The following is an 18615-nucleotide window of genomic DNA, read 5'->3' as shown; positions in this document are numbered from 1 at the left end:
TCTAGAACAAAACAAAGCCAACCTGTTTAGAAAGAGGGAACCTGGCTTGTATCCTATACATCTTTTAACCAGTCAGCCTGTGTTGCTGATTACTCTTGGGTGGAAAGTTCATTTATTGCCCCCTCAATCACTGATTACCCGTACCAGAGAGCAGGCCCTGATATGCATGGAAGGGCTATAAAGGCCAGAGCTGTAATGGAAACTGTCATTACAGGAGGGCACTGATAAGATCTGTCTGAAGTTTTATGATATGACGAAAAAAAAGGGGGATCAAAATCTTGACTCTTAACTCTGTGTAGCATTCGAGGCAAGTCAGACTACCAGTGTCTCCTCATTGATCAGCTCTTCCTCACCCGAGCGCAGCCAAACCTCAGCACAGGTATGTCCCACACACTCTGCTCCTCTGTCTACTGGGCCTGCGGATACCATCGAGTTTGAAGGAAGCTAAACAAATAGTTGGTTTTTAAAATCTGATTTAAAAGCTCTCTTTTCCTCTATGTGTAGTCTCCAGAATGAGTTTTATTATCCAAAATGATTCCTAGGAGTTTTCTGCTTTATGATGAAATGCTGATATAACACGTTTAATATGCGGTATGCTGTGTATGCTTTTTTTTTTTTTTTTTATGAAACTGTTTTAGACTTTTCTTAGCCTTTCTTAGTCTGAAAATAAATGTGTGAAAACCTGAAACAAAGAACCAGGAAATGTGACTTATTCATGATTTTTTTTAGAGTTGCATCCATTCATCACGATCATTGAATTACATATTTGACCTTTAACGTAATAAATATAAAATTCTAAACAGGCTTGTTTTTTGTACACCTGTAGTGTCAATTTGGATCTAATCACTGCCTTGCATATATTAGCATTAATCTTGAGCTCTTCTGTGTCTAGGATGTTAAAGTTGCTTATTTTGTTGATCTTTGCCATTGCTGGTAAGTAAAACATATTAATATTTACAATAACTGGAACCCTCTCCATTAAGCCTGTTATATGTGTATGAAATATTGAACATAGAGTAGCTTATCTTTACACCTTTGATCCGTGTGGCCATCCCTGTTATGACATTACAGTGCCACGGTACAAGCCAAAGTCTAACCCAGACTCCACATTGGACCTCATTTTATCTCTTCATGTACTCATAAAAATGCTCCTTTAACTTTGTCTGTGGACTCACAGCTCCACCCCCTGACCCCTGTTTGACCTAAGCTCAACTTCACCATTCTCTGGTGACTCTTATTTAAAGATAATATGTGTCAACTACAAATGCAATTTACCACCTTTTCGACCAGGCCTCAGTGCACTTCCTCTGAGGAAGGCTGGCACAGGTCATGTGATGAATGTAGGGAGGGAGAGGCATGTGCCCCTGCACAGACCAATGGAGGTGGGAATCCCACTGGAGAGGCGGGTAGTTCCAGGTGTTCCTGCAGACAACCGCAGACAGGGAACAGAACCATCTCGCCGCTTCCTGGTGGACCTACACACAGGCCTGTTGAAGGACTACGTCGGCGAGATGAGCAGAAGACCATCAGGCTGTAAGTGTGTGTTTGTGTGTGTGTGTGTGTGTGTGTGTGTGTGTGTGTGTGTGTGTGTGTGTGTGTGTGTGTGTGTGTGTGTGTGTGTGTGTGTGTGTGTGTGTGTGTGTGTGTGTGTGTGTTATATTTCTGTACTCTGGACTAAAATGATAGTCCATCTGATACTTTCTAGACTGAACCTAATTTACAGGTTTTCTATATATTCATTAACTACAACATCTAGGAAAAACACAGGTTCACATACTTATTTCCAAGCACTGTCATCATCCTTGACAGTGATGTCTTAGACATAATTGGAGACCTGCTGACATCTCCCTCTCTCCCCAGTCTACGTCCCTCCCCCCAGAGATGGCTTCAGGCAGGGCACTGAGAACTCCCACGCCACCCTGGTGGACTCAAGGACAGGCCTGCTGCTGCAGTCTGCCTCTGAGATGATGAGGGGACACATCGCAGGTGAGGGTAAATGATTATATCATCATCTTTGGTTGTAGTGTTTGTGCTCCATACGTATCAAACCCATGACCTTGGTGTTGCAAGCAACCTGCTATACATGTTGATCTACAAGAAAATAGCTACAGCATTCAAAAATATACCCAAAGAAATAGAATATAAAAGCCTTTATTGTCATTGTATTTGCGAAACGAAATGTGGAGCGCTGCTCCTGTTGGTGCCACGAGGGATAACATTTAACACAACAATAGTACAAATAGCTAAACAAGATTAAGATGATATGCTACTTGATAATTACTATGTAATTACTATGTACATTTTAATTATGTTATGCCTGAGAGTGTATCACTGATGACACAGAGCTGATATAAACATCTTTATTAAACATATTTTTTCTTCTGCAGACACCCACCTTGTCCACTCAGATGAGTTCAGGGATGGCATTGAATCTTCCTGGTTGGAGGTTAAGGACACACAAGGCAAAGAAACTGTGAAAGGTGAGGATGTCAAGATATCACACTGATGTCCTCATCTTACTACAATGGCTCATTCTGCCAGTTGTCTGGATAGTAAGAAGAATAAAAGAAAAGCCTTTATTGTCACAAAGTACAGTATTACATGGAAGAATGCACATCAGTGCTTTAGACAGTTATTCTTATTGACACATTATATAAACGCATATCCAATGTTGAAAGAAACTGTATGTAAAAATCTACTTGAACTCAGTATAAAAGGAAACATATATACAGATGTAACACTGGTATAACCCTGTGTGATCCCCACATCTCTCTCTGTCTTTCGCTGTCCCTCTGTGTGTGTGTGTGTGTGTCCTGCCTCTGAAGAGGAGAAAGAGGTGGTGGCTGTTCCTCTCGTCAAGGGAGGATGGATGAGAGACGGTCTTAGTCTGGACCCAATTCAGTCATCTGGTTCTGAAGAACTCAACAAACAGGTTCTGAGAGCAGCTCCTGAGGAGAACCGCAGACAGGGCACAGAACCGTCCCGCCGCTTCCTGGTGGACCTGAGGACAGGCCTGTTGAAGGACTACGTTGGCGAGATGAGGAGGAGACCATCAGGCTGTAAGTGTGTGTGTGTGTGTGTGTGTGTGTGCGTGTGTGTGTGTGTGTGTGTGTGTTTGTGTGTGTGCAAGTGTGTTTGTGACAGTGTGCATGTGTGTGTGTGTGTGTGTGTGTGTGTGTGTGTGTGTGTGTGTGTGTGTGTGTGTGTGTGTGTGTGTGTGTAGACATTTCAACTACTGTAACAGACTGGCAAAGATCTCCCATATCCTTTTAGGAAGTAGGTTTATTTATTTGTGGTACAGTCCCTTTGCAGACCATTAAATACTAAATACAGAATTTATGATAGTAGTTTCATGAAATTGTGCTGATTGTCAAACTACACTATTCTCTACCACACCTTTCACAGCCATGTTTACCAACATTTTCAAATTGAGACCCTCTCTCCCCAGTCTACGTCCCTCCCCCCAGAGATGGCTTCAGGCAGGGCACTGAGAACTCCCATGCCACCCTGGTGGACTCAAGGACAGGCCTGCTGCTGCAGTCTGCCTCTGAGATGATGAGGGGACACATCACAGGTAAGGGGATCAGATTCAAACAACACAACCATTTACTTTGGTTTCTAATCCACTGACATTGACTGAATCCTGCTCTTCAGATTATCAGTAACTAACTTTTTTTTTATTTAAACCTATTCCACTCTTTGGTTACTCTTAGCCACTATCCCTCTTGTCTTGGACGAGTTCAAGCATGGCATTGAATATTCCCAGTTTAAAATAAAGGACGACAGACTGAATGAAATTATGGAGCCAGTCGATGACACTATGGAAGGTGAGAGACAGAGTTAAGTCAGGACTGTTTTTATTTAAGTATTATTTACTTTGCATATTATTTAATGTTTTGTTTGTGTTTCATCCTGTGTTCATGTAGTTTGTGAAAAAAGAGGCAAAGTAGTCCTTGTTCTCCCTGGTAACTAAAGCAACATTCTTAGTAGTTCTAGATCCACACATCATAGACAGTCTCATACGCATAATGAAACTCAGGTATTTTGTAATTGTAACTTGTGTCTGAGATGTGATGCAGAGAAGAAGAGGCCTGCAGATTGAGAATATGATTAGCCATGCATGATGTAGCTGTACATACTGGTCCATATCCCAGTTGTATTAAACAACCCACATCCTTAATAAAAACAAAACATGGCAGTGGGTATAAATAGTTTGGGACGATCATTTACAGTACAGTATGTAGTGAGTGGCATCTATTAGTAGTGAGTTCACGTTAGCTTAGAATGAGCCCTTCATATCTACCTATGGACCAGTTGCTCTTCCACATGGTCCGCCATGTTGCATCACCATGTTCCGACAATAGTCCAGAACGGGCAAACCAAACCACTGTCTCAAGATAGGGCTTTTTAGTGTTGTTATTGCATTTGACGGCCACCATATGTACTCGCACACACTTATAAAGGGAAGGGTATTCAAATGTTTGCAATTTAGCAACCTCACCACTAGATGCCACTAACAACTGTTAACACTGTTAAACTAAAAACACACTGTTCCTTTCATATTTACTCCTTCTCAACACAAACCAAATGATGTCCATTGATCCCTATGCTATAGGAATAGATTGTGAATAAAAACAGAGATAAAGTGAATACCTTTGCCTCTCACATCACCAATATTGTTGAATAATTGAAGCAATATTACATTTAAGAACTTGAGAATGATTTTTAAAAGTTTATACTTAAATAAATGTAAAAGTATATCTGTAATTTTGTAAACAGGTGAGGTTCATTATCCTGCCGAGGAGGTAAAACATGATATTGATCAGGCCAAAGCAACAGAGCTAAGAGTCAACCCCGTTAACACTGGTAAGTGTGATTATATTGGGGTGGGTTGGGCATGTTAAAATGGGTAAATGGAAATCGAACCCCTTAAGGATGGCATCTCAAACTAGACACTTGTTACTGCTTCAGAATGCAGCATTACACTAAGGGTAACATCCCACTGAATTTCAGATACAAAGAAAGCTTAAAGATTGTCTATATATTTTCATTGCATGAAAAATTAAAAAAATGCACAAGCCTTGATTTTTCTTTGAGTAGGCTAAACACAGATTTGAGTGATGGATGTTTTCAGAGGTGTATTATGTTGAAGGATTGTTTGGGTGTATGATATGGTACAGTTAGCCAGGCAAGTGAAGCCTCCATGGAGAACCGCAGGCAGGGCACAGAACCGTCCCGCCGCTTCCTGGTGGACCTGAGGACAGGCCTGTTGAAGGACTATGTTGGTGAGATGAACAGGAGACCATCAGGCTGTAAGTGTGTGTGTGTGTTTTGTGTGTGCGTGTGTGTGTGTGTGTGTGTGTGTGTTTTTTCCTCTATATACCAACGCATGTGGTTGTTAGATGATGGTGATGGATGTTTCTGTTTGGGTAACTGTCCACTCGTACCTCATACCTCTAAGCTGGTATATATCTGCTATATCTTTCTCCACATGCAGTCTACGTCCCTCCCCCCAGAGATGGCTTCAGGCAGGGCACTGAGAACTCCCACGCCACCCTGGTGGACTCAAGGACTGGCCTGCTGCTTCAGTCTGCCTCTGAGATGATGAGGGGACACGTAGCAGGTGAGGAGCTCAGATTCAAACAACACAACCATTTACTTTGGTTTCTAATCCACAGATATTTAAACCTGTTCCACTCTTCTTTGGTTGTAGCCACTATCCCACTTGTCTTGGACGAGTTCAAGCATGGCCTTGAATATTCCCAGTTTAAAATAAAGGACGACAGACAAAATGAAATCATGGAGCCAGTCGACAACCCTATGGAAGGTGAGAGACAGAGTTAAGAGTTTCTCGATATTCTCTAAAATCTATCAATGTTATTTTACACTACACAAAATAGTATGAAGTATTATGCCATAGGGGAATGCACATCAATTTCTACTAAAGTAATCCTCCATTTGAGTAAAATTGAAAATAAAAATGTCATGCAAGCTATAATCATAGAATAGCAGAGCAGCATCTCAGTTTCAGTAAAAGCAGAAGAGTTTGATCTAGATCCACTCACCATAGACTCATACGCTTAATGAAACTCAGGTGTTTTGTAATTGTAACTTGTGTCTGAGATGTGATGCAGAGTGAGAATATGATTAGCAATGCATGATGTAGCTGTACATACTGGTCCATATCCTAGTTGTATTAAACAACCCACATCCTTAATTAAAAAACGAAATCAAAATATGGCAGTGGGTATAAATAGTTTGGGATGGCATTTACAATACAGTATATAGTCAGTAGCATCTATTTGTAGTGAGTGGCATCTATTAGTAGTAATGGAAAATAGTACTCAGAATTATGTTTTCATTAGTGAATAATTACCTGTAACTATGAATCATAGAGTTTACGTTAGCTTAGAATGAGCCCTTCATATCTATAAAGGGACCAGTTGCTCTTCCACATGGTCCGCCATGTTGCATCACCATGTTCTGACAATAGCCCAGAATGGAAAAACCAAACCACTGTCTCAAGATAGGGCTTTTTGCTTTGCTATGGCATTTGATGGCCACCATATGTACTCACACACTCTTATAAAGGGAAGGGTGTTCAGCTGTTTGCAATTTAGCAACCTCACCACTAGATGCCACTCAAAACGTTTAACACTGTTAAACTAAAAACACACGGTTCCTTTAATATTTACTCCTTCTCAACACACACCAAATGATGTCCATTTATCCATATGCTATAGGAAAAGGTTGAGAATACAAACAGAGAAACAGTAAACACCTTTGCCTCTCACATCGCCAATATTGTTGAATAATTGAAGAAATATTACATTTAAAAACTTGAGAATGATTTTTAAAAGTCTATATTCAAATTAATTTAAAGGTGTATCTGTCATTTTGTAAACAGGTGAGGTTCATTATCCTGCTGAGAAGTTCAATCATGATATTGATCAGACCAAAGCAACAGAGCTAAGAGTCAACCCTGTTAACACTGTATATGGGGGTGGGTTGGGCATGTTAAGTTGGGTAAATGGAAATCGAACCCCTTAAGGATGGCATTCCAAACTAGACACTTGTTACTGCTTCAGAATGCAGCATTACACTAAGGGTAACATCCCACATAATTTCAAATAGAAAGAAAGCTTAAAGGTTGTCTTTATATTTTCATTGTATAAAGAATGAAAAATGCAGCAGCCTTGACTTTTTTTTGAGAAGGTTAAACACAGATTTGAGTGATGGATGTTCTCAGAGGTGTAGTATGTTGAAGGATTGTTTGGGTGTATGTTTTGTGTGTGCAGTTAGCCAGGCGAGTGAAGCCCCCATGGAGAACCGCAGGCTGGGCACAGAACCATCACGCCGCTTCCTGGTGGACCTGAGGACAGGCCTGTTGAAGGACTACGTTGGTGAGATGAGCAGGAGACCATCCGGCTGTAAGTGTGTGTGTGTGTGTGTCCATTCATGTGTTTTTACCCACTATATACCAACGCCTGTGGTTGTTTGATGATGGTGATGGATGTTTGTGTTTGGGTAACTGTCCACTCGCATCTCATACCTCTAATCTGGTATCTATCTGCTATATCTTTCTCCACATGCAGTCTACGTCCCTCCCCCCAGAGATGACTTCAGGCAGGGCACTGAGAACTCCCACGCCACCCTGGTGGACTCAAGGACAGGCTTGCTGCTGCAGTCTGCCTCTGAGATGCAGAGGGGACACGTCGCAGGTGAGGGGTTCAGATTAAAAAAACACCACCAATTACTTTGGTTTCTAATCAACAGACATTTAAACCTGTTCCACTCTTTGGTTACTCTTAGCCACTATCCCTCTTGTCTTGGATGAGTTCAAGCATGGCATTGAATATTCCCAGTTTGAAATAAAGGACGACAGACAGAATGAAATCATGGAGCCAGTCCATGACACTATGGAAGGTGAGGGACAGAGTTAAGAGTTTCTCGATATTCTCTAAAATCTATCAATGTTATTTTGCACTACACAAAATAGGATGAAGTATTATACCATAGAGGAATGCACATCAATTTCTACTAAAGTAATCCTCCATTTGAAAAAAATTGAAGATAAAACTGTCAGGCGAGCTATAATCATAGAATAGCAGAGCAGCATCTCTGCCTCAGTAAAAGCAGAAGAGTTTGTGTGGCCTTCAGTACATGTTACTTGTGTCTCAATGATACAGAATTAATTTCTGTTCTGTCTCTCTAACGGGCTCTTCTCCTCACCCAGATGAGTTCAGCCATAGTATGGAGTACTCCCATTTTAAAATGAGGAACGAAATCATGGACCCAGCCAAGAAGACAGAGAAAGGTGAGTTCTGCATGCAGTGTGTGTGCAGTAGATGAGCCCATAGATGTAGATTAGTGTTGGTGTAAAAACTCTCCTTTTTCTGCTAAAGCTGTTTGGTTAAAGGAGACACTCCCTGTGGACGTGACGTGCTCCGGTGAAATCATTGATGGCAGGTGTTACCAGTTCAACCCAACCCCTCTGACCTTCAGTGAGGCAGAGGTAAGAGTCACCTCTAAAACTTTCTCTGTCACACACAGACACATACACACACACACACACACACACACACACACACACACACACACACACACACACACACACACACACACACACACACACACACACACATACACACAAACACTATCAGCACACAGCCATAACACATTGACAGGGCTGACAAGCTGTACTGAATATTTCTATGTTGTCTCAGTCTTTCTGTCAGGACCTCTATGCTGATGGCCATATTGCTGCGGTGACCAGTGCTGACCTACACACACGCATCGTCTCCATGGCGATGATAGCCACTAATGGCCCCGCCCTCACCTGGCTGGGAGGAGTCAAAAAGGTTAATATCCCACCTCCTGCTCCTGCTCATCTATCAATCAAAGATACAGCTGTGTAACAATAGCAGCAACTGAATTCCATGATATGAACTTATTGACATGATTTGGTCAGTTTGGGTAATATCAGTGTTTTTTAGGGTCAACATTCAAAGTCACACATATCTTTTCCCTCTGTGTGTGTTTGTGTGTGTGTGTGTGTGTATGTATGTATGTGTGTATGTGTGTGTGTGTGGGTGTGTGTGTGTGTGTGTAGGGTCAGCGGTATGAGTGGCTAGACGGCTCCGCTTGGGGCTACACTGACTGGATGCCTGGCCATCCCAATCTGCAGAGAGGCAGGGTCACATGTGTGGAGATGTTCAGAATGGGTGAGATATCAGCACTCCTCATCTTTCCATTCATGTACAGCTCATGTACCAGTCTACAGAGACCAGTATGTAGAGTTAGAGTTGGACCATGTCAATGTGGTAGAACTACAGACCTCGCATAAAACTATGCCAACAAGACCATCTGTAACAGTCTTTTAAAAATCTCATGATCTTTAACTCTCTCTCCCTCTCTTTTTTTCTCTCTCCCTCTCACAGAGGTGAGCTGGTGGACATCTGTAGACTGCAATCTGAAGAGGGCTTCCATCTGCTCTTTCCCCATGGCAGCATGAGGGGCCACCCAGCATCTCAATGCTTTGGATTCATTGATGTCATGATTTGGATAAAAGTGATACTACTCTGTAATTCAAAATAAAAACTTGAAAGGCCCCATTATTGACACTATGTAAGGCAACACTAGTTTATTTGTGTTCATACAAAATGGTAATTCAGTGCTTTACAAATGTGAAGATGAATGAATATAAAAATGCTTTAAATTTTAAAACCAAATCAGAGAAAGTGTAAATCAAAAGACCCTAAAAAAAGATTAAAAAGGTAGTGTAGCCAATAACATCAACTGTTGTACAACTAATTATATGATTTATGATAGAAAATATGGCTGCTTGTTGTCATATCATTACACTGGCACTCCAAGTGCAGTAGCATTTCTTTCTGACTGATTAAGATGGACTTCTTTAGTGATCATGTAGCAATGCTACTAAACATAAGCAGGTTTTTAGGGACACAAATCACACATGCTGCATGTCATGAAATGAAAGAGCTGTTTCAAAGCAGAATGTCTCTGTGAGCCATAAAGAATCATAAACAGGCCAGTTCTTCCATAGTGAACATGAAGAAGTGTCTGGCTAGTTAAGTGAATGAATTCCTGACCACAAGGTTTCAGTAAACATCATCACCTTTTCTGTCCTCAGCTTTTGTTTAGTTTGCCTTTTTTTTCTTACAGGGGGGCCCTGCACAGTAACAAATATCTAAAAGCCAAGAATTATGCTATTGCCCCATGCATCATCAGGATACATATGTGCAAATAGGATTGCAGAAAAAGACAATGAAATACACAATCAGGTTATAAAATAAAATTATTTTGGATTTTATTTGATACCTTAGGGTTGTCTGAAGGTTCTTTCAGTTCTTCTACAAGCATTTTGACTTGGGTCTGGGGGCCTATTGGGGTGTCTATAGAGAGGTGACTTGTGTCAAGTGTATCACTGTGTGAATGAACTTGTGTGCCAGCAGATTGTGTAATCACTGGATCATCAGTCTTTCGTTCTCGGTTTTGTCTTGTTTGGGTTTTTTTCTCTGCTTCTGGGTTCAAGTGATCTTTAGAGAGCGGTTCAGCTTCACCAACAAGCTTTTAGTCAGAGACTGATTCTTCAGTGTTTTCCCCTGGACTCTACTCATCATGTGGCTGAGCTGGGGGGAATCTGGCTTTATCAGTAGGATCATCATCAGTATTTGAGCACTTCACAGATACTGAATTACTTTTACCTTCAGTCATTGATATTTCAGCTTAATCCTCACTTGTTTGTCAACAGTAGTGTTGGAATAATTAGCATATGTGTTTGGTTCTTCAGGAAATGTTGAATCTTCATTATCTTTTGAAGTGTGTACAACTATCGTCAACCTGGATAACCTCTTCCTGCCCTCCATGTGGTAATGTGTTAATGATGTCATCATTCCTAATGCTTCGTGCTGATCCAGAGAGTGAAGGGTCGGCGGTTTGGTTCTGTTCCTCTTCTACTGTGTTTGTATCTTTCTCATTTCCATATGTCCCCTCAATATTCATGTTACCTAAACACTTACTTGCATCTTTAACAGTATCAGTGTATCTGGACTGTCTGGGAGATCCAAAGGAGGAATCTGCATGTGGGCATGTTAGAACTGTTGGGGAAGGCTTAGCACTCTCATCAGACCTTGGTGCAGAGTCTAATTGCTTAAAGGGGCCCAGGTCATTCTTGACAAAATGACAAGCTGTTGGGCTCATTGTAATACTTGGGTCAAATATTTTTAGCAGGACTCTTAAATAACTCTTTACAGCTGTGGGATTGCTGTTCATTTCTTCATGCTGCTTCATTCCATCATGAACAAACAGCAGGTTCATCCTGAACTGAATTTGTTGATTGTCCATCTAAACTACCCCCTTCCCCTATTCTGTGCTGAATGTTTTATTAAGAAACGCTATCTTAACTCTGCAGCAGCTGAGAATTTCAAAGTAATGATGAACATAACTCCATCTAAACTACCCCCTTCCCCTATTCTGTGCTGAATGTTTTATTAAGAAACGCTATCTTAACTCTGCAGCAGCTGAGAATTTCAAAGTAATGATGAACATAACTAGTACAAAAAACCCAGATACGGGGCCATCATGTGTTAATGATCTAGTAACTACTCTAAATACAAAATTAAGGACAGCACTTGACTCTGTAGCACCATTGAAACAAAAAAAGGTTTTAGCCAAACAAAAAGCTCCATGGAGAAATGAGGAAATTATTAAACTTAAGAGATCCTGCAGAAGGTCTGAGCGTACATGGAGAAAGACCAAGCTACAGGTCCACCTTGATATCTTTAAGGATAAACTTTCAGTCTTTAATAAAGCAATAAGAAATGCTAGGAAGGATAATTTCTCTAATTTGATATCTACAAATTCTAACAATTCCAGGGTCCTCTTTTCAACAATAGACAGCCTTATAAATCCTGCACCTAAAGTAGATGATAGTCTCTTTTCCACCTCCAAATGTGAGGAATTTGCAGCATTCTTCAGAGATAAGATAACGAACATTAGGAAAAATATTGCTCAAGAAATTCCAAATGTCTTGTTTTCTGATCCCCTTCCACCATGCTGTAACAGTATGAGCTTTTTTGCACTGGCTGATATAGAAATGCTGAGCAAAGTAGTGTCACACCTGAAGCCGTCTACATGCCCTCTTGATCCCCTTCCCACCAAATTTTTTAAGACCATCTTTGACTCTGTGTCTAAGGACATTCTAGCCATTATAAACTGTTCCCTGCTTACAGGTATTTTCCCATCAGAACTTAAAACTGCCCTGGTGAGACCCCTCCTGAAGAAAAGCAATTTAGACTCTTCAGTTCTAAACAATTTTAGACCCATCTCTAACCTTCCCTTTCTAAGCAAAATCCTGGAAAAAATTGTCTTTAAACAGTTAAATAATTTCCTTGATGCTAACTGTGCATTTGACACCTTCCAATCTGGTTTTCGCTCCAATCATAGCACAGAAACGGCATTAGTCAAGGTTGTAAATGATCTCAGGATTAATGCTGACTCCAAAAAACTATCTGTCTTGGCCCTTCTGGATCTGAGCGCAGCCTTTGATACTGTTGATCACAATATCCTTATTGATAGACTTGAAAATTGGGTTGGCCTCACTGGTCCGGTCCTAAACTGGTTTAGGACCTATCTAATTGGCCGGGAATACTTTGTCGCCCTCGGAGACCACAGCTCAAAAAACATTTGTATGACCTGTGGGGTCCCTCAAGGATCCACTTTAGGGCCCTTACTTTTCAGTCTATACATGCTACCCCTTGGTAGTGTAATTAGGAGGCACAACATCGACTATCATAGCTATGCAGATGACACCCAGCTCTATATTTCTGTAACACCCAACAACTACAGCTCTATTGATTGTTTGGTAAATTGCATTTCTGATATAAATGTATGGATGTCACAAAACTTTCTCCAGCTAAACCAAGATAAAACAGAGGTATTAGTCATTGGTGAAAAAAACGAGAGAGAGAAACTAACTGCACACTTAAAAACACTAGCACTTAACACCAAGCACCAAGCCAGAAACCTAGGCGTCATACTTGACTCAGATCTCAATTTTGAAACCCATATCAAAAATATAATTAAAACATCTTTTTATCACTTAAGAAACATTGCTAAGGTGCAACCGTTTCTCGCTCAGGCCGACACCGAAAGACTGATGCACGCGTTTATCACGAGCAGGCTAGACTACTGTAACTCGCTTTTGTCTGGTCTACCAAAAAAAGCCATTAGTCAACTACAAACAATACAGAATGCAGCAGCGCGAGTCCTCACTAAAACAAGACGGAGAGCGCACATCACACCAGTATTAATATCACTGCACTGGCTACCTGTTAGTTTTAGAATAGATTTCAAGGTTCTCCTACTAGTCTATAAATGACTCTATAGTCATGCACCTGAATATATAACAGACATGCTCTCAAGGTACACACCCAGTAGATCCCTGAGGTCCTCCGGCACTGAACTTCTAACAGTTCCAAAAGCCAGGACAAAGAGACATGGGGAAGCAGCTTTTAGTTTCTATGCCCCCAACCTTTGGAACACTCTGCCAGAATACCTAAGAATGGCCGAAACGGTTGAAACCTTTAAACATGCACTTAAGACATACCTCTTTGATCTCACTCACTGTAAAATGTATTTAACATTTATGGAACATTTATTTATTTACTTATTTCTGTCTCTTTTCAAGCGTTTGTACCCCCCCCCCCCCCCCCCCAGCAGCTGTCTCTTAGTTTGACGATAACTGTGCTGAGCAGTCCTTTATGGTGCCAGTGCGGTTAGTACGTAATTTCCTGTTAATTTATCTCTGGCAAAATCTGTCTTTTTATAAGTGTTTTGTAACTTGTAAAATGTATTTATTTAACATTAATGTAACATTTATTTATTTACTTATCTGTGTCTCTTTACAAGTGTTTGTAACCCCCCCCCCCCAGCAGCTTAGTTTGACGATGACCGTGCTGAGTAGTCCTTTACGGTGCCAGTGCGGTTAGTACGTTTATTTTATTTTATAAGTAAGTGTTTGTAACCCCCCCCCCCTTTTCTTTCCTACTGTGAGGCGCATTGTGTTACTTCCTTGTATGAAATGCGCCGTACAAATAAAGTTTGATTTGATTTGATTTGATTTGATATTCTCTCTTGCTGCCCTTCATGTGCCAGTATATTGGTGACATCATCATTGCTGAGCCTTACAGTGGTATCCATTTTGTCATCTTGAGCATGACCTGTAACTCCATCCTCAGCGTCTGAAGACCTGTCACAGGTATTTGTTGCTGTTGTGTGAGTAGCTTGACTGCCTGTTATAATGGATTTTCCATTTGAATTGTCTCCTACATTCACACTCTCCTCTAGCCTTTTACCTGTAGGTTCAACTGAGTTAAAGGATTGATTACAGGTATTTTGTGTTACTGCACAAGATGAAGCTTGATGTTTTCCAGTGAGCAATAGTACACTCTCTTCCTTCTTTTGGTTGGTTATAATCTTTCCATCCGTCTCATGTTTGATCTCATTTCCAGTGTGTTTCTGCCCTGTTATTCAGAAATAAATACATTACTTTGATACATTTAGATTAATCATCAGTCTGTGATTTCATTGCTATGAAATCACATATGATATTTTGTATTTGTAGAGAGTTACCTCTTGAGTTGATCTTGTAGCGGTAATAGCCCAACCCAGCAGCGGCACCAATGACTCCAATAACAGCAACAGCACACACTACACCTAGGATGAGCTGATAATCTCCTGCGTTTACAACAGAATGACTGTTATTGTTATACCTGCTGTGAATGGTGAGGCGTTTTTATTGAAAGTTCCATGTGGCCATGTAACGTGCAATAGCCTGTACAAGATGGAACTAACAGCAATACGATCACGCTTCGTAAGAGGATTGTAGATAGTTATATCATGAAATGGAAGTAATCACCTGAGGTAAAGCAGTCACTGGCATGGTAGGTCACACTGCTGTCACTAACGGGGTTGTTCACCACACAGGTGTAGATTGAGTCCTGGTTCTCCTTACTGATCTGTGGTCCAGTCTGACCCCTCATCTCTGCAGTCTGCAGTCCAGGCCCAGACCAGCTGTAGTCCAGAGAGTCACCCTCTGCCTCACAGTGTAGTGTTGCATTGCTTAGGCAGGTGACATTTGCTTCAGTGACAGGGTCTACAACAAACAGATGAAATGTTACAAAAGTATTATGAGACATCATAAGACAGGGACGAGAGGGCATTTAATAAGGAGTTTGTGTGATCTAACATCTCACTGTGAAAGATGGTACAGGACATACATTTGGAGGTAAAAGATCGAGTACAGTGTTATTACAGAAAATGCATAATTCACACATCTTGAATGTATTTATTTGATCTTCCTGGTTATAGGAATTATTTGTATTACTGCTTGAATTGTTTGTGAGTCAAACGCTTATCAAACTGAGCCTGAAAATTATCTAATTTAACATCAAATACATCTCATACACAAACATAAGTACTGGTATTTTTGTCGTCTGTACAATTCCTTAAATGGAAACTTTTGGATTTTTCAACCAGGGCACTATTTTTAGATCTTTTTGAGTCTTAACTTTCACTAAGGACAATTAACAATCAAAATTGGTCCAGTGTTGAACTAGAACGCTATAACCGGCAACCGCAAAATTGCTTTACGACGTAATCCCATGGGGCAAGAATCTGTATCAAAGTAAACCGCTTGTTTTCTCCACTGACAGGCTCATAATGTTAGTGTCTGACAACATGGAAAGGAACTGTAAAGAGACTGTAGAGAATGACTGCTCCCCTTTCAGAATGTGCCTTTAGGTGAATAAAGCTTGTGGTCCTTACCAACTACTTCAACTCTGTGCTTTATGCTGATTAACCTTCCTTGAATTATAATATCTGCGTCATACAATCCACTGTCATCTTTGGCCAGATTTATAATAGTTGCATCCCCAGCTTTTACATCCAACTTAATCCGCCCCTTGAATTTTAAATATTCCCTGACGTGTACAGCCTTATTGTCCCACTCCACCATCTTGTTGCCATTGTGCCTCCACAGAATGTCTTCTATCTCTCCTTCAACCAGGGGCTGTAACGTTAGTATTCCATTAGAGGCAACATTGATGGTTTTTGAGGATACCCCTGAAAAGAACATATATATATGCACTTATTATGATGCCAATGTTTCATGAGAAATTACTGTTTCATGCTGTTGTAAAAAAAAGAAAATACAAGCTAAAATTTCCACAGGCATATCATTATCCAATTACATTTTCAAAGTTTGACCAAAACACAACTTGCAAAAAGACTAGTTAGAGAGTGTGATGATTAGACAGTTTTTGATTTGTGGTAAACCAGTTGCCCTTTATTGGAGATGGACAGCACAAAGTAAAAGGTGAAAGGCCCTCTCTAGTGCCAGTGTTTTGGTTTGCCTGTTCTGGGCTACAGTTGAAATATGATGGCACAACATGGCAGACCTGCTACCTATGTAGCTATGAGGGACTAATTCTAAACTAATGGAAACAAACCACTTTGTAGTTACAGGTGATTATAGACTAATGAAAACATGATAATGAATACTATATTCCTTTCCTGCTAATATATCAGCGTAAACCCTATATACCGCACTGCTTCAACCCATGTGACACTTTTATGTGACCTGCAGTATGTTGTAAAGGCTTATTTACCAGCATGCCCGTCAGGTGACTTGCTCCCCCCCAATCCTTTTTCCATTTTGCGCCCTACAAAATAACTCTCCTCTCCGACACAACTATTTAATCATAAACCGTTTAATTATAATTCAGAAAGCTGTTTTTTTTTAGGATTGAATGAAAACATCCACAAGTGATTGAAATTATTCTGGGATCTATCAGGTCAGCCAGTTCGACAGGTCCAAGGGCATATATGTGAGTCCACAAACATAAAATCAGGATTCTCAACATTCATGAACATAAGGCTATGCACTAAGCTTACTAATAGCCTATAAGATTACATTTTGTTAACATATCAAGCATAGAGCTTACCGTAAAACAGACTGAAGATAATGCAGAAAATGGTCCTCATCTGGAGGTGTTAGACACTCAGATGGAGAGACAAGGAGAAGTTCAGTAGAGATTTGTTCAAGTCAAGAACTTTTTACTTGAGTCAGGCACAAGTATCCAAAAACAGGGCAAAAAAAACTCAGAATACATCCAGGCAAGGAAACTCAGTCCAGGCAGTTAAACAGTTCCAACAAAAGGTATTCAAAAACAGGTAACAAAAATCTTAGAAAAACCTCACGCAGTGTCATCACAGGGTGTCAAATCAAGACTGAGCAAAGACACAGAAAATCAGGAGGCTTATATAAACAAGGCTCAGGTGAACATAATGACACAATAAAGACAAGACTCAAGCATGTGACTGGCAAACAGGAACACTGAGGGCCCCACATGGTCAATAGGGGTATTGCAGTCCACGAATCCTGACAATTTTGTAGTTGGCTTCGCCACACCATTCAAGGGTTAATGTTGGTATTGCTTCCTAGAGACTTGGTTCTTGCATGCATAACTAACCGCTTCCCTCTCATAACTTGGCACTGTAATCACACGGATTCATTGGCCTTCACATGGCCACACACGCAAAGGGAACACTTGAACTTTGTGCTTCACATAGGCTCATTCTTTGTTCATATCACATTTATGTTCACAAACGGGCAAAGACATGCACGCAGAACTACAGTGATCGAACAAAACACACACACACATTCTTTCTGGCGTGCACCTGACCGCGCACCCTCGATCATACCAGCTCACACACACACACACACACACACACACACACACACACACACACACACACACACACACCTCCTTTAATTCATTATCTATATACATTTATTTAGATTACATATTGTGTTTTATTTCCGATTGTGTTAATAAATGGTTCCTTATCGCAGTTCACTGATATAACAGTATGGTACATGACGTCAGTCATGGGTACAAATCGAAGCATTTATCTATTCACGCCTGAAAGGCCGCGAGATCTGTCAGCGCGCGCTCCTGGGCCCGCCCCCCGGGAGCACTATAATATTATTACGCGCCCTCAGATCTGCCTCTTTTGAAACTTCGCAAGACGGAGTGAACATCTCCGAGCATATCTCAAACGCTCTACCACAGTCAAAAGGGTTTTGTGTGCTTTTCGCTCTCTACTGGTTGGTGAGTTATCTGGGTTCCTTAACCCTCACTAGCTCAGGGCGCTACAAAATTCATTGGCTCAACTTCATTTTGAAAGTAGTGACTGCTATCCTGGCTGCCTAAGTTTCTGACTAGCCTGCTAGCTTGCTAACAACGTGTTCGTTGCAGATAGTGTGCTTGTGTTTTAACTAGGGCTGTCAGCGTTAACGCGCTAATCTATGCGATTAATGCGGCCGCGATTAACGCGATAAAATATTTTAACGCAGTTAACGCAACTTTAAAAAAAAAATATATATATATAATATTTTTTTTTTTTTTTTTACTTTAGTTTAGTTAGGGCTGTGTAGGCTATGGTTAACTCGCCTTGCTCCTATATTGATGTCAGGTGAAAACTTATGAGTGAAACAATAATACACAAGAAACGAAACACAGCAAGTTA

At 40.7% G+C, this 18615-nt stretch overlaps 3 protein-coding genes across 4 annotated transcripts in view; 1 reads left to right on the top strand and 2 right to left on the bottom strand.

The window, feature by feature from the left end:
* The first annotated feature begins 282 nt into the window (after nt 1-282).
* On the top strand, nt 283-9611 carry wu:fa56d06 (uncharacterized protein LOC795664 homolog). 2 transcript variants are annotated; one of them, XM_031582554.2, is made up of 20 exons: nt 283-379; nt 893-933; nt 1291-1533; nt 1861-1986; nt 2388-2480; nt 2826-3059; nt 3449-3574; nt 3714-3827; nt 4780-4866; nt 5181-5312; nt 5498-5623; nt 5714-5827; nt 7299-7430; nt 7596-7721; nt 7813-7926; nt 8237-8317; nt 8406-8515; nt 8727-8861; nt 9113-9224; nt 9441-9611. In XM_031582554.2, exons 2-20 carry the CDS (start codon nt 894-896, stop codon nt 9512-9514), a joined length of 2319 nt encoding a protein of 772 aa, XP_031438414.1. In that variant the 5' UTR covers nt 283-379; nt 893; the 3' UTR covers nt 9515-9611. The 2 variants fall into 2 exon arrangements, with proteins under 2 accessions (XP_031438414.1, XP_031438413.1); XM_031582553.2 differs by having other exon boundaries at nt 1861-1992.
* A 4877-nt stretch (nt 9612-14488) lies between these two features.
* LOC116224031 (CD48 antigen-like) lies at nt 14489-17824 on the bottom strand. The gene is made up of 4 exons (XM_031582559.2): nt 17028-17824; nt 15850-16146; nt 14656-15178; nt 14489-14546 (listed from the first exon to the last, which is right to left on the bottom strand). Exons 1-3 carry the CDS (start codon nt 17065-17067, stop codon nt 14916-14918), a joined length of 600 nt encoding a protein of 199 aa, XP_031438419.1. The 5' UTR covers nt 17068-17824; the 3' UTR covers nt 14489-14546; nt 14656-14915.
* LOC105889570 (CD48 antigen-like) overlaps nt 14489-18615 on the bottom strand; it is a 43937-nt gene continuing 39810 nt past the window's right edge. Inside the window, exon 5 of the mRNA XM_031582558.2 lies at nt 14489-14571. Coding sequence (XP_031438418.1) covers nt 14525-14571 — 47 coding nt within the window. The 3' untranslated portion in view covers nt 14489-14524. The remainder of the gene's footprint in view (nt 14572-18615) is intronic.

Source organism: Clupea harengus, chromosome 16, assembly GCF_900700415.2.
Source record: "Clupea harengus chromosome 16, Ch_v2.0.2, whole genome shotgun sequence".
In the NCBI taxonomy this organism is placed as follows: Eukaryota; Metazoa; Chordata; class Actinopteri; order Clupeiformes; family Clupeidae; genus Clupea; species Clupea harengus.
This window is presented reverse-complemented; position numbering and strand designations above follow the sequence as displayed.